Source organism: Mauremys reevesii, linkage group 6 (genome assembly GCF_016161935.1).
Source record: "Mauremys reevesii isolate NIE-2019 linkage group 6, ASM1616193v1, whole genome shotgun sequence".
In the NCBI taxonomy this organism is placed as follows: domain Eukaryota; kingdom Metazoa; phylum Chordata; order Testudines; family Geoemydidae; genus Mauremys; species Mauremys reevesii.
In genome coordinates, this window is record NC_052628.1 from 42,443,174 (window position 1) to 42,464,958 (window position 21,785).

A 21,785-nucleotide genomic window follows, 5' to 3' on the forward strand; every position below is an offset into this window, starting at 1 on the left:
TGGGGCAGGGAGTGAAGGGCTGGCTGCTTTCTATTATATCTTTCCTCAGAGACCTATTGGGGTGCAGCAAATAAGATAATACTGATCCTTTCAGTTTTATCTTACTCTGTGTTGCCTTCAGATGTGAAACTGCATTCCCATATCCCTGAAGGGGAGGATTTTTACTGTTTGACTGGTAGGTTAAACGCCCCCTTTTTAACAATATATTTTTATGCTCCATAAATATTAAGTTAAAATGATTTGTATTTATTTTCCTCTGTATGTAACTTTTAACATTCATTGTATTAAGTATTACTTATTCAGTATTAAGCAGTATGTAAAAAACTCCCCTTATTATATGCAGGTAACATGGCATTTTTTTAGTATGATTGCACAATACTTCCCATTATAAGACCCTATGTTCGGTTGCTTCTAATTTTGCCAAACATTAACCTTTGGACTGAAATTTTCCATGCCTGGTGGCTGTTTCAGGTTGATTTTTTTTTTTAATTTCTGCCAAAACTGTTCAGCCATTTCAAAGAACGAGGCTAGGGAAAAATAAATTGTTTTGACCACGTTAAATTCTTGAGACCTTTTCTTTGAACAGTTCTAGTGCCCCCATGCTTTGGAGAAGAAACTTTAAATTTGTCAGGGAGTGACCTCTGTGTCAGGGATGTGTCTTTTGCCTGTGAAAATCCACCCAAATTTGGCCAAGTTATAAGCCTTTGAAAAATGTTCATTAGAGACTTACTAGAGTTTAACAGGTAAACTCTCCAAAGATTTCATCCTTAGAGTGTGCCTGAACCTCTCACAGATCCTAGTGTTGACCAGACCGCATATGCACCAACCTAAGGCTATGGGGACTCAGAAGGACTGGTTCCAGCTGCTCAGGCCAGAGTGGGGCTAGGCTAGGGTGACCATATACCCGTTTTGCGGGGGACAGTCCCTTTTTGAAGCCCTATCCCGACTGTCCCACTTTTTTGGCAGAAGTGGGCAGTTGTCCCGTTTGCTCTTGCCGACGTGATCAGTTGACAAGAGCAAACAGATAGCTACCCACTTTTGCCAAAAAAGTGGGGTGCGGTGTAGAGATGATGAGCAGCGATGCCAGCCCCGCCTTGCAGGGAGGGGAGGCAAGGCTCCGGCAGGGGGCAGGCAGGGTTTCAGCAACTAGCAACCCCAGCCTCATGAGTGGCAGCCTTGAGCAAGTGGCTCAGGTCAGCAGTGTGCAGTAGGGGAGGGCTCATGCCAGCCCCGTGCGGGGGGGCGGGGGAGACAGGGCTCGGGCCAGCCCTGTGCCAGGCATCAGCACTGGGAGAAGGGAGTGAGTCCCCACGACCCCCCAGGCCACGTGAAGGAGTGAAGATTGGGATTGAATGAGCAAGGAGAATGGAACTCTGAGAAGGAGCCAGGGATGGGGAGGAGACAAGGGACAAGTTAGAGGGGATGGTGCAGGAGGGGTTAAGCTTGGTGAAAACAGACAGCAGTGTCTGTGCCCACTAGAGCACACTCCGCTACAGAGCCTGGAATGGAATTCAAGATTCCCGAGTCTCACCATTCTTCTGCTGTCAGCAAATAACTGTGAAAACCAGTGGTAAAGTGTATGTTTCTAGTGCTTGTCCACACCGAGGATGACAACATACTATTGCTATCAATTACTCCCTTAGCTTAAGCAGCAGAGGTTTGCTTGATGGATCTAAAAGGTTCCAACCCCATTGATAGCCCATGTGCATGTCATATGATGTCACATGATGGAATTTCTGGGGTTTTTTCTATTTTTTAAAAATCCTATGCAAGTATATACAAGAAAACTGCATTAAAAGAACATTATTAAGGTTGCAAAGACAAGCACTCAAAAGTTTGGATATGCCAGAATTAAGGTGTTTCTTGCAACTGCAGTTAGGCCCCATTTTGCACATGCACTGTAATAATCTTTAATTCCATTACTGCCTGCTATACTGCAGAGGACCGTAGACCTGCTCTGGGGATGAATCGGAGTTGTATAGTAAATAGGACTGTTTTTGGTAGAACTCTAGCCTCATTTGTTGCAGAAGTTGGAAACTGAAATGAATGATGCGGGGGATTGCAGGAAAAGAAAGGATAGCCTCATAAATAAGAACACTGAGTGCTGTCCTGGGGAACTGGATTTTATCCCTGTGTCTGCCATAGAATTCCTGTGTGATGTTGGACAGGTCACTTAAGCCAAACCTCTTAGAGCTGGTCACTATTTTTATGTTCCTCATTTTCTGGTAGCCCAGTTTGAGACCCTGGGGCTTGATTTGCAGAAGTGCTGAGCTCTCACATCTGCACTGAAGTCAACGGGAGCTGTGCTTGAATATATGAACTGCTTTACAATGCCAAGTATTCTGCAAAATCAGGTCCTAGATAGCTCAGATTGGACACCCAAAATTGTTAATTTGATTGTGTTAGTCACACTGTGCATCAGTTCTCTGTCTGTAAAATGGGGATAATACCACACCTCCTCTTCACAGGGATGGTGGGAAGATAGATTAATTAATGTGTGTGAATCACTCAGATACTATCATGATGACCACTACAGAAAAACGGATGAAGAAATTAATAATTCTGTTTCTAGAGCAGGGTTTGAATTCGTGTAGTAAAGAAAGCCAATGGCCACACTGAACAATGAGAAAAAACCTTGGAAGCTGCTCATTAATTGAGCACTATCCATCTTGTGTGTAGTATCTCACTGATGAGCGCACCAGTGCCAAGGCAAACCCTATATTATGAACAGGACTATGCACAGCAAAGAAGTAACAAATTTCTTACTGATCTGTGTAGCTGCAGCCTATGACTGTCCTGTCCTGGGAGGCTTTGTCTCTGCCCCAGCAGGAGATGTGACATGGGAAACCAAAGACTGCATCTAAAGTGTACAGAAATTGTGGTATCTCTACACTTCCTGGAGGACTTAGTCTATGCACACTGTGTACTGAATAAGATGGGTCCTGTGAAAAAAGTAGTTTCTGATCATCTAATTAGAGACTGTATCATATTTAAGGTTCCACAGACAACCTTGATACTGGTATTTTCTATCTTTTGAGCGCTTGACTTTGCAACTATAATAAGGTTCTTTTAACAGTTTTCTGTGTAATTGTGTATGGAGCGATGGGACTGCCTACAACAGCATGTGGGCCATCAGCAACTGCTAGTAGCAAAAATCCCGAATGGGCAGAGATGAAACACTACCTGGTTGAGAACCACTGGTCTAACTGATCACCATATTTGGGGTCAGGAAGGAATTTTCACCCAAGTCAGATTGGCAAGGACCCTCAGGGTTATTTGCTTTGCTGTGCAGCATGGGGCAGGGGTCACTTGCAGGTTTAAACTAGCATAAATGGTGAATTCTCTGTAACATGAAGTCTTTAGGACTTCAGTAACTCAGCCAAAGGTTAGGGGTCTATTTCAGGAGTGGGTGGGTGAGGTTCTGTGGCAGTGTGCAGGAGGTCAGACTAGATGATCACTATGGTCCCTTCTGACATTAAAGTATATGAGTAAGTAAATGCACATAAACTTGCACGAGGTTATAAAGTTATCTTATGTCAAGTATCCAGAACACTGGGAATGAAGGTTTTTTCAGGCCTCTGACAAGTTCTGTCCCTCCCTGTCATCCTGTTCTTCCTCCCTTTATCTCTCACTGTGTTCCTTAGAGGATACCATGTTTTCTTCCCTCCCATTCTGTGCTTTTCCAGCTCATCCAGTTCTGCTCCAAAATGGTTTTACTCTTTCTTAATCAAACTCATGCAGCCTGGCACTAGAGCTGGATGAAACATGGGATTTCCAGTTTATGGGAAATACTGCTGTTTCAAAATTTGAGTATGGTCTGAATTGGGCCAAAACCAAAATTTTCAAAATTTCCTCCTAACTGGAACTTCCCCAAAAAATTCATTTAGGAAATACCGACATAGTATTGTATTTCCGAAACTAAATCTGTTCCCCTGACCCCAACAGCTGGTGAGTGAGACTGTCATTCTTGGGTAATTGTCATTATTGCCCAAGTAAGTGGCAGGAAACCTTTCTGCTGGAATCCTGCCTTTGATTTGCCAAAAGTTCGCTGGACCTAAGATGTTTCCATGAAACCTGTTGGGTGTTCTATAAATCGGTATTTTCCAATAGAACTCTGTTTTATCAGAAAACTTTTGACCAGCTCTTCCTGGCACGTTTGGATCTCTTATATACTCCAGAATCTTTTTCCCTGGCTGTCAAGTTCCAGACTTGCCTTGTCATTATTCTCAGAAGTTTTGAAGGCAGTGGGAGCTGCTGGAGGCTCAGCATTTTGGCAATCAGGCCACTTACTTAGTGTCAAACTCCAGGCACCCATTTTCTAAAAACTTGGCATTAGAGCATATTGATGAAGTATTGCACATTTAATAACTTTCCTTATATTTTATAGTGTGATTGGCATCCTTTTGGTTGTGTTGTCAATTGTCATTATATACAGCTTTCCTCACAACTGCTTTCCAGAGCTTATCATTCTTTGCAAAGCCGATCTGCAGCCTTGTGAAATCTCTTAGGCTTTTTCATTTGCTTTGATAACTTATTAAACCAAAGATATGCTTGGCTAAGTCTAATTCTAATGTGTAGCTAAGTGTTCTGCCAAACACTGAACATTTAAAGTTGATATTGCTTAACATTCTGCGTCAGGGTATGCAACCACTACTATGACCAGTATATGCTATTAACATTCTTTCAGCCAGTATTCACTCTTCATTTCAACCCCAGCCCTTTAAATCATTACTGTTAATTTTGATGCCAGCCCTGGCTAGACTTGTTGCTAATTCTAAGCACAGCAGGGTTAATCAGAGAGCTGTCTACTCTTTTTTTTTTTTTTTTTTTTGCACAGTCAACATTTGCTGTGGAACTGGAATGAACAAGTTTAAACCAACTTGTAGCTGTTCCACTTGTGAGTTTTCTATTTTTAAATAAGCAGGCCCCTAATAAATAATCCCTGACATAAACTAACTGGTGTTGAACTTGCTAAGGAGGCTAGCAGTGTATTTATAATAGAGTTATTAATAAAACCTGAAGAAATGGTGATTTTATTTTAGATATGCATACTGCATATACAAATATTTGACCTCACAGCAGTTGTTCCATTTTACAACAGTTTTGGAATGTACTTAGAAATGGAACATTTATTTTTTTAACTGAGTTATTTTATTTTTTCTTTTACAATATCTTACCAGACTACCATGCTGTGTAAATTTGCTAAACAATACTAACGCTAAATATTTCGCTCTGAGATGTTTTTAATCACTTTGATGTAGAAAAATTCTAAAGGTATAAACAAAAATTATAGGTATAAATTTTATATTAAATTTTATATAAAATTTATATAAATTTAATTATAGGTATAAAAGGTATAAATTATGCTTTTGCTTTAGCTATCTCTCTCATGAGAGGAGGAGTTTAACATTCAGTTAGAATTTTGTTTCTCAGAGCACACTCTTTCTTTAAGATTTTTTTTTTTTTTTGGTTCAGAATTTTTAGGCACAGAACCAATGATGGATCCCAGCTGTTGTCCTGGCCTAATTAAGTACGCAATAATTCATTACTGCAGTACTGAATTGTATAGTCAACATAAAAAATAATTAAGTACAATACCTATATACGTGGATTTAAAAAGTGTGTTGAATAACACTGGAGGTTCTGCTTATGATTAACTCCATATCAGTTGTAGTAAAAAATCTAACATGAGATCATATACAGACAGCTGCATTGTAGTAATATATTTCAGGAAATATCTTCAATTTTAAGAAGCTGTTTACTGCATATTATAGTGCACACTTTGAAAGGGACACAGTTAAGGCCTACCAGTTTTGTTTGTTTGCAGAGGAGCGGATACATGTTATGCCATCCATTTGCCCTTCTTGTTCTGTTTTTTTGTGAGCAAGTAAAATAATAAAAATTATTATAGTCCTGTTCTTGGAACATCAGTTTGTCTTATTCCAGGGTGAGGCCAAACCAATGAGGGGCTATGTCACCACTTATCTCGGAACCTTGGGTGTTTCACAATGCTATGCTGTTGTAGCTCCCAACCTAGGCTGCTTACAAACAGCCGAACAGCAGGCAGGTCACACCCTGAGTGTCTGTGTATAGCTGCAGCCCTGGTCCAGCAGCTCTGACCCCCAGCAGCCTTCCAGCAGTACACCAGCCACACTCTGGCTTCCCCCAGGCTTGGTTACTATGTGCAGAGTGCCCTAACACACTCTCAGTCCTGAATTTTCCCAAAACGTGTGTTCTGCACTTACCAGCCCTCTCCTGGACAGTTCAGACATTAAGGTTTGTTGCTCCTGTACAGAGTCAATATTCAACAGTTTGCTCCTTTATATGGAGTTACCAAAAAGTTCAGTTTAAATACAGCACTTGGTTTAGATTAAAAAATAAAACAAGTTTATTAACAAAAGAAGATAGGATTTTAAGTGAATTCAAGTATTGGAGATAAAGTTAGAAATGGTTACAAGCAAAAAAAAGTGCAAAAACATCTAAAAGTCTAAAACTTAATTTAGCAAGTGTTGATTCAAGGCTTTGCTTAAGATAGCCTTTCTGACCTACAGTCTTCCAGGAAGATGACGACTGACTTTTTCTTTCATCAGGATCACACCCAGAGTCCCAAAGGTGCTGGTGCCTTTGTCTTCTTAGGTGAAAGAGAGAGAAAGCATGGAGTTTTCTGCCCCTTTGATTTATAGTCCAGTCAACCCTTGAAATGGATTCTTCTGAAGATTATCCCTCAAAGCAAAGTTTATTCAATCAGTAAAGAAAGTGACATGGAGTCTGGTAGTGAATGGGACTTCATGCTCTTTCTTACCACCTGTGTTTTCTGAAATGCAAATTTGCTTTATCTCCTGCCGTCTCCTCCACCTGCTGTCTTGAGTACCCTGTTTACTACTTATATTTAAATTGAGGTAAAAACACATTCCTTATTTAGGATAGATATGTTTTAACAACCTTTACCTAGGCTGGGTTGTGTGGTTTTGTATATGTGATGCTGCTACATACATACCGCCATGATGTTATTGACCAGCACATTATTAGTTTTTAAATGAGACATCATAAGGCATATTTTGTACTGAGATTATTACAGTAGTATGTAGGGTGTGGATAGAGAGGTGCTTTCGGTCATACAGTATTTTTACAATATCTCCCTGAATCCAAGTAATTTTTGGTGGAAAAACTATGTGGGATACTAAAGATGGGATTATTGTCATCTTCTTTCTGTTCTTCTGTACGTATTACCAGGGGTTCATACCTTAAACTACTCTTATTCAGAGGGGATTTGGAAATCCCTGATGTTAGCAGACTCCACTGATCCACTACTTCCAGACTGATTTTGTGCTAGTTTACTTCGTTCCATGGCATATGCCCCCACTCACAGCCCCCATATTACAATCATGCAAAACAATGTTAAATAATAGAGTTTTGTGAGAATATAAAAAGAGAGATGGGTTGTATTCATAGGAATTAGCACTGTGAAACAGAGCAAAGATCCACTTACTCCATTATCCTTTTTCCAACAGTGGCCTGTACCAAATGCTTCTTTAAAAAGGCCATTCTAAAAACAATTTTTATTCTATCTCATATAACTGTGTATGTTTTCATTACCCATATAAATGTCTAACCTTTTGATTCCTACTAAGGTCAGGGTTCAATTATATCTTGTGGCAATGAATTGCATAGGTCTATTATGTATTCTGTAAAGAAAATATTTCCTTTCAAGAATTTTAAATTTGTTGCCTTGTTCTTGTATTATAAAGAGAATATAAGTAGGCACAACTGATTTATCTCTTGTGTACCATTCCTTATTCTGAATACCATTTTTTGTTTCACCTCTTATTTATGACTTCTCTAAACAGTGGTAGTCTTTTCAGTCTTTTCTCCACAAAAGTGTTCTATGCCTCTAACCACTTTTGCAATTTGTCTTTGGATGCCTTTTCCCCCCCTTTACATTTTTTAAAAAGAGACGGTGAGCGGAACTGAACAAATTATTCCAAATGAGGATGGTTTATATAAAGGCAGTATAATATCCTCTTTATTATTTTTTATCACATCCTTGTGCATGCTAACGTTACTTTCTTTTTTGACTTCCTGTGTGCACTGATCAAAGATTTTCATTGAGAGGTCCTCACAAGTGCCCAGGCTTTTTCTGAAGTGGTTACAGTTAATTTAAAACACTGTATGAATGGTACAGATTATTCTTTCCAATGTGCATTATCTTGCATTTGTCAGCAATGAATTACATATGTCAATATGCTGCTCATCCACATACCATGTAGCTTCTCCAGACCACTGGTAAGATCTGCATAGTCTTCTGTATTCTTAACAAACATAAAAAATGCTGAATTCCAATGATCCCTAACCAGCAGAAGGCAAAGGAGTCTTGTGGCTGCTTTAAGTTGTACCAAGGGCCCTAGAAACCCCAAGAATCAAGGGAGTGTAAAGATGACATAGCCACCTTTGATGAATCCCTTGGGTTGCAGGCATATTTGCAGTATTTTGGGGTGCACATTGTTTGGATTCCTTCCAAGGCCTTTTCCACTAGGCTTATCCAGAACACCTTGTGCAGTTCTGGGACAACACTTCATCCAGTCCTCTGGGATCCAAAGCACTCAGTTTGACTCCCCATTTTGTCACTCAGGTTCCTTTATTTGGCATACAGCAATGTTACGGTGAGTTAATAATAGGAGATATACCAATGTCCTAGAACTGGAAGGGACCTTGAAAGATCATTGAGTCCAGCCCCCTGCCTTCACTAGCAGGACCAATTTTTGCCCCAGATCCCTAAGTGGCCCCCTCAAGGATTGAACTTATAACCCTGGGTTTAGCAGGCCAATGCTCAAACCACTGAGCTATCCCTCCCCCCAGAGGGATGAATGGAGGGTACATCACAGCTCCAAAGTTACACAGAAACCCTCTCTTTACATACATTTACACATCTGATGGCATTTACTGTACATTACATCACACATTTTTTGATTGGATTGGTTTCTTTGCAGGAACCAATCCCAGCACCGCACGCTCTGTCCATACATTGCCCATGCTCAACCTATTATTTATCTCATGTCTACTGTCACGCTGTGCAGAGTGGCTCATGACTGTGAGGGGCCTACCTCGGGGCGGACTGTCAAAAACACGGCAGACACCCCGAATTGGTGGTATGTTCTATAATTAGATTTCAACAAGCCAGTAACAGATGTGAACCCCTGGATCCCTAATATCAGCCTCACCATGGAGTCACAGACAGTCCCCTTAGACTCTCCAGTCTATCTTGCCACCTATGCAAGCTGGATTTAGTGATAAATGGTCACCTACACCAAAAAACACAAAATATTCAGGTTGCTCCCAGTCCCAAGAGAGCAGTCACTTACCCTAGATCAGTTGGTACCCTAGATCTTACACCACAGACAACACCTGTAGCCAATCCCTATAATAAAATATCTTAAGGTTTATTAACAAGGAAAAAGAAATAAGAGAGTTATTTACAGGTTAAAGTAAGCAAACATATACGCACAGATCTAAATCCCAAGAGTGATAGCATTACAGTAATCTGTCAATTCAAAATAGCTTTCCGGGCAGATGCAAGGGGTAACCTTTATTTTGAGTCTGATCAGCTCAGTGTAGCATTACTGTATGCCAAATAAAGGTTACCTGAGTGACAAAATCCATTCACTGAAATTAATGTTTGCATATTAGCATGGTTGTTTATTGTGTTTCTTAGGCTTCTGGGCTCGTGAAATAGGCACAATGATTGGACTGCACCATCCCCTCATACCTGTTCATCATCAGTATGTTGTCACATCAACTATCCCTGAAGTGAAAGCCCTGAAAATGGAATTGCCTGTGCTTCGTGACTTAGAAGGATCATATTATCTAAGACAGGAAAGGGATGGGCTTTTATTTGGTCCATATGAAAGTCAGGAGAAAATGAAACTACAGGAGTCATGGGTAATAAATGGAGTCCCACCAGGTAATTAAAAAAATTATATGTATCTTCAAAGCTTGATAAACTATAGAAAATAGTTTAACAATATAAAGCACAGTAGCATATTTCCCTTTATAACACTTTCTTGTGTGATGAGAAGTGGAAGCTATTGAAAATTTAGTTGCAACATATGCTTTTTTGCATATCTTTCAAAATATGACTACAGCCTCTGAGACTGAACAGAAATAACAAGCTGAACACTAAGGCAGACTATTGTATATATGAATTAAATAGATCCATAAAAACAAATGGCTTTGACCAGCATTAGAGAAGTCTCCTGTGCCTGTCCAGCTCCTTCCTGCTTCAGTGCTGAGACTTTGTGTCGTTAATGATAATAATCAGACCTATCTCTTACATAGTGCTTCTCATCAGTAGATCTCAAAATGCTTTACCATTATAATAATTGGAGATATACCAATCTCCTAGAACTGGAAGGGACCTTGAAAGGTCATTGAGTCCAGCCCCCTGCCTTCACTAGCAGGACCAATTTTTGCCCTAGATCCCTAAGTGGCCCCCTCAAGGATTGAGCTCACAATGCTGGGTTTAGCAGGCCAATGCTCAAACCACTGAGCTATCCCTCCCCACCATTGTGGGTAATAGCAGATAGGGAAACTGAGGCACAGATAAGTAAATGACTTGCCCAAGGTCATCCAAAAGGTCAGTGACAGAGCCAAGAATAGAGTCCAGGGCCAAGTCTACAGTAGAGACCTATATTGGTATAGCTGCATCGCTCAGGGGTGTGAAAAATCCACCCTCCTGAGAGACATAGTTCTACTGACCTAAGCCTGGGGCAGACAGAGCTATGTCGAGAGGAGAAGCTATCGCAGAGGTGGATTAACTACACCAACAGGAGAAGCTGTCCTGTCAGCATAGTAGTGTCTTCGGTGCAGTTGTGCCACTATAGCGCTGTACTTGAAGACAAGCCCCAAGTCTCCTGAGTCCTAGTCCAGTGCCTGAGATGCTAGGCTGCACTGCTTCCCCTTAGATCAAGAGAAGTAAAATAAAAGCTGAATTTTAAATACAGTTGCCCTCAGTTTATGCTCTTCTTACAAGGAAGTGGGGTTTTGTGATGTAAAAATAGAAAAGGATATACAGACTGATGAATTACATACTGCTATTGCTTATAGACAGATATATTTAAAACAAATATTTACAGTTTATTACAAATATATAATATTAATCAACTATTTGTGCAGGTTTTGGAAAGGAACTTTTTGAGTCTGATTTAGACAGAATAATGGATCATATTGAGGCTGCAATGGCAATGGTCCCAGTCCTGAAACAAGCAGACATCATTAACACAGTTTCTGGTCCTATCACATATTCTCCAGACATTCTTCCTATGGTGGGACCGCATCAGGGTGTCAGAAATTACTGGGTAGCAATTGGCTTTGGGTGAGTAAATTCATCACACCATTAACTTTTGTCCATCATGTATTAAAGTAAAGCTAATTAAAATTGCATTCAACTTCAGCATCACTGACCTTGTTTTTTTAAGTATACTGCACACTACCCTGTGCTCACAAGTGGCCTCAACCATCTGATCATGTGCATCATATATTTGGCCATATATTTGTCACCACTCCCACCATCCCGTGGCTCTTTCTCACCAGCTCTTTTTCTGTTCTTGCTCCTTTTCTTCTGCAACATGGAACAGTTAACCTCAAGGCCAATGTCGTTGTTGCCTTGTGGACCTGCAGGAAATGAGTAGTATTTAAAATATTGTGTGCACCAAGATAGAATCTTGTCAGCACTCTTTCTTAGAGTACATCTTTCAGTTTATTTGTGCAAATAACTTTGGGCCATATTGGGTATGTCTACACAGAATTAAACACCCACGGCTGACCTGGGCCAACTGATTCAGCCTCCTGGGGCTTAGGCTGCGGGGCTGTAAAATGGTTGTGTATGCATTCAGGCTTGGGCTGGAGCCTGAGCTCTGGGACTCCATGAGGGGGGAGTGTCCCAGAGCCAGCTCCAGCCCGAGCCCAAAGATCTACACAGCAATTTTTAGCCCTGCATCTCAAGCCCAAATAAGCTGACCCAAGCTAGCTGCAGCCATGCCACAACTCTTTTATTCCAGTGTAGAAGTACCCATTGTCTTCTCCACGGGCTATTTTGCAGCTGCAAAGGATTGTGCAATTCCAGTTGTGGCAAGGATGAGTGGAACAAAGGAAGTTTAACATCTGAGGTGCTGAATGGAATGTTATATGTTTTGTGGAGAGGGTTGAAGAAGTACTAAGCAGAGGGTACTAAAAGGGTATTGGGAGTTGTAGAAGGAGTGTGCCAGGTGAGAGTACTGGGGATGCCAGAGGTTGAGAAGATGAATACTGTAGGTGAGTATTGTTGGATGTTAGAGGTAGGTGGTGTATACTGGGAGAAGATACTGTTTGAGGACATCTGGGTGGTGCTGCTCATTCTTATGTTCTTACATTAACCATGGTCTACAATTTATTCACCCTAAATTCTTTGCCACATTCAGGTACCTCAGCTGATAGAATCATAGAATATCAGGGTTGGAAGGGATCTCAGGAGATCATCTAGTCCAACCCCCTGCTCAAGACAGGACCAATCCCCAGATAGATTTTTGCCCCAGATCCCTAAATGGCCCCCTCAAGGATTGAGCTCACAACCCTGGGTTTAGCAGGCCAATGCTCAGAGCACTGAGCTATCCCTCCCCCCATTGCTCTAAAATGAATGGATAATTGCCTAATCATCAGATCAGAATCCAGTAAGGCCTTATCCACTTTTTCTTCACTTTACAAACCCGCATATATAATACTATATAAGAGATTAAGATGCTTTCCCAGGCTCCCAAAATAAAATTGATTGATCATTTTGAATTGAATGATTAAGTATACTTGCTGTTTGAATTAAGTACACTTGCTGTTTCAAGAGGTTTTAAAAATGTCACCTTTCAACTACACACTTAATATTCTTATCTAAAGCACTGGGTTCCAGAAAAGACGGCTTTGTTACATTAATTGCACTGCCTGTGGGCCCTTTTCTCCTCCCATTGAAGTGATTTCAGTGGGAATAGGATTAAGGTCTATATTGGACTGACTGGAGACAGCAGAGAGGGCTTTATTCCTATTATAAACTTAATTTTAAAAAAAGTATACATTTGTTTAGCTTCTGAATGTTACGACCCAAGTTTTAATGAGGATATTGATGAGACAGGGGTATTTGTATTTCAGGGGTCATTGACACTCCACCATCCCCTAGCAGAACGCTATAGAAGCAGATGTTTCCATGTATGATGTAATTTTGTGTGTACATTGTGTGTAGTTTTTATCTCAGAGTTCCCAGTCAGAACATTGTGATTGAAGTCCTAATGAGTGTGTGTGGTTTTTATGTAATCATTTATTATTTGTTTGACGCCAACAGCTTGCTGTGTACTTTAATGTGTAGACAGGTTAATAATTATTATGGGTCAGACTGCTATCACTATATATTATTAAATTGCCAGATACTTCCCATTATAAGACCTAGTTTTCAGTTTTTTATAACTTTGCCAAACTTTAACCAGGTAGCCTTGAAATTTTCTGTCATGAGTGTCTGCCTTAGGCTGAATAAGTTTCAGCTAAAACATTTCAGCTGTTTCTGAGAACAAGGCTCAGGAAAAATACATTGGTTGGCCCATGTTAAAAAATTTCTGGTGCTCTCTTGTTTAAAAAGATCTAGAGCCTCTATGCTTTGGAATAGGGACTTGAAATTTGGCAGAGGGGTGGCCTTTGTGTCAGGGATGTGCCTTTTGTCATCTCTGTGAAAATCCATCCAAACTTGTCCAAGTTATTAGCCTGAAAAAAATCACTGATCACATATGCTTAGTAGAGAATTGTGGGACATTCATTACAGAAATCTCTGAAGATTCCATCCATATAGGCATGCTCCAGCCTTAGGCTGAGGAGGAATCTCTCTGCAGTTGCAGTTCTGGCATGCTGTGGGCAGGGTTCAGTCCAGGCGCTGGAAGTGAGAGCAGGGAGCCTGTCTCTCTTGTGTTTTCAACTATTATCCGGGCAATGTAATGAGGAAGCTGCCTGATTGAAGTTCAAAGGTGATGAGAGCTGGATGGGGGAGTGGATGGGACAAGAGTCTGTGGAGGAGAGGTTAGGGGTATGTGGACTGAGCCTGGAGGCTGGGAGGGAAATTGGAACTGGGAGTTGAGGGAAGAAATGGGACAAGCTGGGCAAAGAGCCTGGGACTGGGAGCCAGTGGACAGAGGAGCCTGGAGCTGGTTGGGCAAGCAGATTAAGACTGGAAACCAGTGGGGTGGGCGAAGGGGAAGGGGAAGGGAGAGGAGACACCTCTGACAAGGAGCAGAGATTTGTGGGGAGAACTGACACTGGCTGTGCAAAAAGACTGGGACAAGGGGACAGGGTGAGGGTTTTTCTTTGTCTCTGGGGCGGGCAATAAAACTACCAGAATAGAACTGCTTCCTGTAACCTCAAAGCTACATCTATTAGAGGCAGCTAACTTAGTTGCTGAAAATGGAAATAACAGTGGCTTTGAGTAATTCCTAGACAAAACATTATCAAACAGTGCAAAGAGAATTTGTAATAATTGATACCTTTGTTGAAAAATTATTTCAAATGACTCAATATTGGAGGATTTGTTTCTGTTTTAAAGATACGGCATTATCCATGCTGGAGGTGTCGGAAAGTATCTCAGTGATTGGATCCTAGGTGGGGAGCCTCCTTTTGACCTGATAGAATTAGATCCCAATCGTTATGGAAAATGGTCCACCACCCAATATACAGCAACAAAAGCAAGAGAGTCTTATGGATTTAACAACATTGGTAAGAAGATAATTTATAAAGCATTTTTCATATCCTGAAATATAGGACTTTGCACTTGTAAAAAACATCTCCTTTCTTTTGTTGTGGATCAATAGAAAGATGAAGCCTGACTCCCTACTGCCTTGCAACTGGTGTAGTCACTTAGACCTAGATGCACAAAAGGAATTAAGTGCCTAAGTCCCTGCTGATACACAAAACTGTAGCCAAACCCAGTAGGCGCCTACATTTTCAGGGTAAAAGTTCCCTGGGTGCCTAAGTGTCTGCCTCTGCTCATGCTCACTGCTGCCTCATTCTAGGCATCTCTCCTGCCTGAGCCCCAGAATGAGTCACAAACCAGGGGAAGATAGGCATTTGGTTGCCTAAATCACATCTGGGACCCAATCCAGTAGGAGCCCTGTGAGCACATCTACTGGATTGGGTCCCTCAGGCAAGTTCACAAAACATTTGGGGTGGGAGGTCTTCCGTCATAACATTTAGCCCAGTGGTTAGAGTACTCACCTGGGATGTGGGAGTCCTGGGAGCAGGAGGACTGGATCCTTGGTTTCCCATGTGAGCATACGAACCACCAGGCTATAGAATCATTCTCATGCTTATGCACACTCTCTCACTCTCTCTCTGGCCCAAATGACTCTTCAAGCATTTAGCCAGAGTGCAACAGCTTCAACAGTAGACACTGAATATCCCATGCCCCAAGGGCTAGAGCATTCACTTGAGAGGTGGCAGATCCCTGTTCGAATCCCTTCTCCCCTTATATGAAGAGGGGCCTTGGGGGTCTCCCACTTCCCAAGTGAGTACACTAAGCACTAGGCTAAAAGTTATAAAGGAGGTTCTTCTCCCCAACCCCAGCTTCTTGCTAAAACAGAGTAGGCCCCTAACTCCAGGTGAGGGTTCACAGCTGAGAACTAGCAGAGATCGGCACTCATCTCTGTGAGATGAGTGGGGCTTAGCACACACCCCTCTGGTCAGCAGCTCCCTGCCCAGCATGCTGACTTTTGTGAATTGCACTCTAAGGGTATGTCTACACTGCAGTTAGATACCCATGGCTGGCCTGTGCCAGCTGACTCAGGCTCGTGGGCACAGGCTAAGGGGCTGTTTAATTGCATTATAGATGTTCAGGCTCAGGCTGCAGCCTGAGCTCTGGGACCCTCCCATCTTACAGGCCATATAGCCTAAGCTCCAGCCCAAGCCAGAACGTCTACATCACAATGAAACAGCCCCTTAGCCCACGTCCTGTGAGCCCGAGTCAGCTGGCACAGGACAGCTGTGGGTTTTTAATTGCAGTGTAGACATACCCTAAGCTGTCTCTTCCCATTCATTGTATAGGGAGGCAAGGCACCTAACTCGGGTGCCTAAAAGTTAGGCACTGTGACATTCAGCATTGCAACACCTAACTCCTTTTGTTCATCCAGACTTCGCAGTTGTGCAAAGTGAATGGAAAATGAAAAGAAAACATTACCCTTCTGATTTGGTAGCATGAAACCAAATACCTCTATAACAGAGGTTCTCAAACTTGTCCACGGACCACTAGTGGTCTGTGAGCTCCATTCAGGTGGTCCGCAGATAGTTCTCTCAAAGATGCGCACCTAGGCGGCCGCACACACAAGAATTAAGGGCCACCCACCTAATTAGTGGAGCCGCGCAGGCATGGCTCCACTAATTAGGTGCCTGGACCCTGGAAAAGACGCACATGTAAGGTGAGGTGGTGGCCTTGGGGGGAATAGGTGGGAGGTGGGAGGGGGCAGTGGAGTGAGAAGAGGGGATGGGGGAAATTTGGGACGTGCAGGGCTGCAGCGGCCAGAGAAAGAGGCGACTTTCCCCAGCTCCAGGGCTGCGGCTGCCGGGGAGAGACAGCCCTCCTTCCCAGCCTTGGAACTGTGGCTGCTGTGCCAGGGTAGAGACCCCCCCCACCTCCTTCTCAGCCCCAGTTCGGGGGCTGCTGTGGTGGGGGAGAGAGGGAGGGAGAGACCCCCTCTCCTTCCCAGCCCCAGCTTGGGGACTGCTGTGGCTGGGGAGAGAGGGCACATCTATCGCGTGATATTAAAATATGAGCGCTTTTATTTGTAGAACAAAAAAATGTTTATTATTAAGATTTTTTTTTATATAGTGCTTTTATCCAAAGCACTTTACAGTAGTTAGCTAACAGTACAAACAGCATTTGGAAAGGTCATTAAGTGGTCTGCTGAGACCCTCGGCAATTTTCAAGTGGTCCACGAAAAAAAAGTTTGAGAACTATATTAGAAATATTTATTTTAGGTATGCAGTTGCTGACTTTTGTTTAACATGTTTTGCTTTCTTGGTGTATGATATTTAGAATGTCTCTTTTCTTTTTACCATTCTAGTTGGTTATCCTAAAGAAGAAAGGTTTGCTGGGAGACCTACAGAGAGAGTCAGTGGGCTTTATGAAGTGCTTAAATCTAAATGCTCAATGGGTTTCCATGCAGGATGGGAGCAACCTCATTGGTTCTACAAGCCTGGAGATGAGATTGGATACAAGTAAATGAACAATTACCACTTTTGTATTGGTCTATTGTCCAGAAGTCAAGAGTTGATTGAATCACGATTGATGGGAATCATATACTTTGCAGTCAGTTTAGCTAAAGAACGTCTCAGAAGCAACTCTTGTGTTATTTTTTTGGTTGTTCTGATTTTGTTATCTGTATTTTAAAATCTATTTCATTCTAAAGATACATAAATTCTAAAGCACACACATAGAATTACACTGTAACTTTACTAACAGCTCTGGGTAAGGGGCAGCATGCAGCTGTATTGGCCAGGAGCAGACTAGAGAACAAACTGTAACTATAAAGTCACATTTCCTCCCTTACTCCCCACTTGCTCTGCAGGGAGTAAATTATTTCACCTCTTTTCATGGAACTAGCTTACTCCCTCTGTGCAACCAGTGAGTAAAGGTGGTGGGGCCCAGGATCCTCCCCACCCTTTTCTGCTCTCCACTCCCTGCCTGTTTGCTTCCAGTGGGAGGTATCAGGCAAGAAGCTCTGTTTTCCCATCCTCAGCTGTAGTCACAATTTGAGCAAGGCTTAGCAGGAGAGTAAGGGGAGCCCTACTCTTCCCTGTGCAGCCAGGTGAAGCCTTCAACAATCTAACCCATAATAAAGGACTCAGCAAAGTCAGCAGTAAATTTACCCAGGGTTAATTAATGAAGAACTAGAAATTTTATCTTACACTTTAACTATTCAAACTGTTACACAGTTTCTTTCCAATTTAGTTTTTGACCCTCATGTTAAATGAATTAATATTTAATCCATTGTTACACTGAGGAAAATAACGGATAAACTACCTAAAATAAGAGAGGCTAGGTTCTAATGCTTTTGAATGACTTGCAAAACAAAAAATGTTGGGAATATATTTTGCCGAATAGATCACAAAATGGTTAGACTGTAAATAACCACATGTGAATTCTGCGTTTTATGTGCATAAATACTCTGTTTCAGACCCAGTTTTCGGCGCACAAACTGGTTTGAACCTGTGGGTCGTGAATATAAGCAGGTTATGGAAAAAGTTGGTGTGATTGACCTGACACCCTTTGGCAAGTTTATTGTCAAAGGGAATGATTCGGTTAAACTGTTGGATCACCTGTTTGCAAATGTCATTCCAAAGGTAATAACATTATCACAGTCCTGTTTAATTTAGGGCCAGGCACACTGGAAGAGTTTCAGAAATGGGAGACAGGGAAATAGAGGCATAATAATGTGACCATCTCTGCATTTCATCTCACAGAAAGTTTAAAAAAAACACTAAAGAGGAATTCTCTGGAAATACTTTTATGTCAAACAAGACCTTTTGCTAGATCAAGACTATACACAGCAGAGATTATATTGGATTAGCTCAGAGTAGTAAACACGTGTTAGACATCTTTGGCAGGCTCGTGGCGCACACATCCTTTAGGTACCAAATCCCGCATGCCTTATTCACATGACTCAATGGGAACAATTGTGTGAATATGGCAAGCACAATATTTGGCTTTGATGAACAGCAAACTTAAGAAAAAAATTGACTGAATTTGCATTGGAAATCTATTCTTCAATCAATTTTGGATTAAGAAAGTCTTCTGTAACATACACATAACAAATATTTATGAAGATCTTGACCAAACCTTTATTTCAAGCATCTAATTTTTAATTTCTTTCATATGAAAAATGTGAAATGTCCATTATAAATCATAATCCTGAGCAATAGGACATTAATCTTCTACTAATGAGGTTAAAAACAGAAGAGAAAGAGAGACTCATACTTTCTAATATAAGAGATATGGTTAAAGATTTTTGTATAAACACAAGCATTTTGTTTTCACATTTTGCACTAAAGACCTGCAAGAGCTCAAAGAATTTATTTTGCAAATGAAATGATTATATGTTCTGCTTTCTAGGTGGGTGCTACAAATATAAGTCACATGTTAACACCGAGAGGCCAAGTCTATGCTGAGCTAACCGTCTCTCACCTGTCTCCAGGGGAGTTTTTGCTGGTGACTGGTTCTGGGTCAGAGCTCCATGATCTGAGGTAAGTGTGTATATAGATACACAGTACACAGATAGATACATCTGTGAGGGATGCCTTATTCTGTGAATTGTTCCATTGGAATCAGTGGGAATACTTGCGTATTTATGAACTAAACTTGAATAAGGGTGGCAAAACTGGCTCAATGTATTTATTTGCAAAGAACTTCAACAGCCTTGTTTGGTCCCCCAACTATGCCTTGGGATTTCTTAAGAAAACTTATCCGACTATATACTATAAGATTTTGAATACTGCCTTCTTTATTTATTTTGTGAACTTTTTGAGAGACTTTGTTGTTAAGAGTTAAAACTGAACTTTTCACTAACAATTTAAATAATCTGAGGAATCTACAGTGTATAATTATGTCAGGAATGTGTATCTGTTTTAAGAGATTTCTCACTGTGTTTACTGCTTGCTCTTCTTTGTTGCCTTTGTGGTTACACACATTCTGGATCTAAAGGCATATCCATTTTAAGTCCTATGATGCTTTCGACCCTCTATTCTGGGACCACTGTTTCCCCTTTTAAAACCTCTCCTTCTCTAGCTCTGTACTAAACTGCCTCAATTATTGCACTTATCCTACATATAAGAAAACTTATTTTACACCTATTATTAACCTGCCTTTGTGATGAAGTATACACTGCAATTGTGTCTCAAGAGGGTTGAGGGGGCCTGGAAAGAATCATACTCATAAAATTCCTCCCTTTCCTGTGCTTTTCTGCAGACTCAGGGATCAGGGAGGAAAGGGTAGAGGGCCTGCCAGACCCAGCTGCTTCATATACCGAGGAAGAAATGGAAGAAGGGGGAAGTAGACAGGGGAAGAGACTGCCCTGAAAACAGGAGAATGTGGGTTGTGCTGTTCAAAGCAAATAGGCTTTCTGGTTATTTTGGGACTATTTGTGCCCCAGAAGGGAAGAACTGGGTCTGGAAGAGAGAATCTGATGAAATGTGGTACAAGAAGTAGGATCCAGAATCTCCTTTTAGTTGTTGCTGGTCAGGAGTAAGAACAGCACTTGCACGCCTTACTGCTCCAGCTATTATCATAGCAGTGGAAGCAACAGGAGCAAGAGCAGAAGGTTCTTGTCTGCAAAGCAGCAGCAGCAGCAGCAGCAGTTTCAGAAGCTCCTCACTTGCATGAACACTTTATTCTTTTTATGGCTTCCACAGGTCATGATGGTGGAGTGGCTGAGCACTAGGCCCTCTTTCACACTGCCCTGACTATCCTCAGGCTCAGTCAGGTTGGTGTGGAGCTCCCCTCCCTGGGAATAGGCCTTAGGATTTGGCCTATCATAATTAGTAATAAATAAATATTAGTAATTGCCACATTAATGGGTTAAAGCAGATAGTTTGGTAAATATGTCTGGCGTCTGCCTCATACCCATGACTTCCGTATTGTTTGTCTTTTCAAGCGCTGTTGAATACTTATATGGTAAGCTATTTGGGCTCTTCATTTGTCTGTGTGTACATCGCCTAGCACAATAGAGCTCCAATCTTTGGTTGAGGCCTCAAGGCACTACCAAAGGATACACAAGTTTTAATTATCATCATCGTACAGAACACTTACTTTGAATGTTACAATAAATCTATGGACTATGGCCCCAGGAACAAATGCTAAAATAATTACCTTGAATGAGAATGTTAATAAAACTCTTGTCCTTCACATGCAGATGGATAGAAGAGGAGGCACTGAAGGGTGGATACAATGTTGAGATTAAAAACATTACAGATGAGATGGGAGTACTTGGCATAGCAGGTCCATTTGCACGAAAGGTTCTCCAGAAACTGACCATTGAGGATCTTAGTGATTCTGCATTTAAATTTCTTCAGTCCAGACATATTAAACTTTCTGATATTGCTGCTACTGCTATTAGGATATCCTATTCAGGTAAGAGATAGGGAAAACAGACTATCAAAATAATTGGGCAGCTAGGAAAATAACTGGTATGACTAAAATTATGTTGAGAAATGAAACTGATTATGTGTTTGAAATTATAAATAGACATAAATGAGAGAGAAATGGTACATTGATTGTCAAACATTTTCTGGTCAGGAACTAAGGATTTCCAAGATCTTTCAAACAAAAAAATACTCCAAAGTGTGTATATATATATATATATATATTTTACAGAACTAATGGCCAGTTTCGAAAACTGTGAGATCTTTGGCGGGAAACCAGCGTTAAGGAATGATTCTGAATTACTACTAAATTAGTATCTGTAAAGTGCCTTGAAAACAGAAAGCATAAGTGCTAAGTTTTTATTATTTCCCCTTTTTTCAGTGCCAGTCACTTTTTATTTTCATTTGTCTCTATGTCCCTCTCCACTATACTGGGCCAAATTCAGAGCTCAGTCTGAGGCAGTCCACGTTGGTGTAACTGACATCTTCCAGTTTATGTATTACACCAGTGTAGACTTAGACTTGAGTGATTTACCAATTGATAATTTACATGTTCCTTAAACATCATCTCTGATTTTGGCCTTCTTTCCTGTCCTCTTCTTACT

General features: G+C 41.3%; 1 protein-coding gene across 4 annotated transcripts in view; it reads left to right on the plus strand.

Annotated features, from left to right (window-relative positions):
- The window catches only part of DMGDH (dimethylglycine dehydrogenase), a 76,182-nt gene that overhangs the window by 26,723 nt on the left and 27,674 nt on the right, over positions 1–21,785 (plus strand). For 3 of the 4 annotated variants that reach the window (XM_039544879.1, XM_039544881.1, XM_039544882.1), the window contains exons 6-13: positions 122–175; positions 9,710–9,958; positions 11,170–11,368; positions 14,600–14,769; positions 17,109–17,262; positions 18,222–18,387; positions 19,157–19,287; positions 20,952–21,169. In XM_039544879.1, coding sequence (XP_039400813.1) covers positions 122–175; positions 9,710–9,958; positions 11,170–11,368; positions 14,600–14,769; positions 17,109–17,262; positions 18,222–18,387; positions 19,157–19,287; positions 20,952–21,169 — 1,341 coding nt within the window. The remainder of the gene's footprint in view (positions 1–121; positions 176–9,709; positions 9,959–11,169; positions 11,369–14,599; positions 14,770–17,108; positions 17,263–18,221; positions 18,388–19,156; positions 19,288–20,951; positions 21,170–21,785) is intronic. The other variant, XM_039544880.1, reaches the window with a different exon arrangement.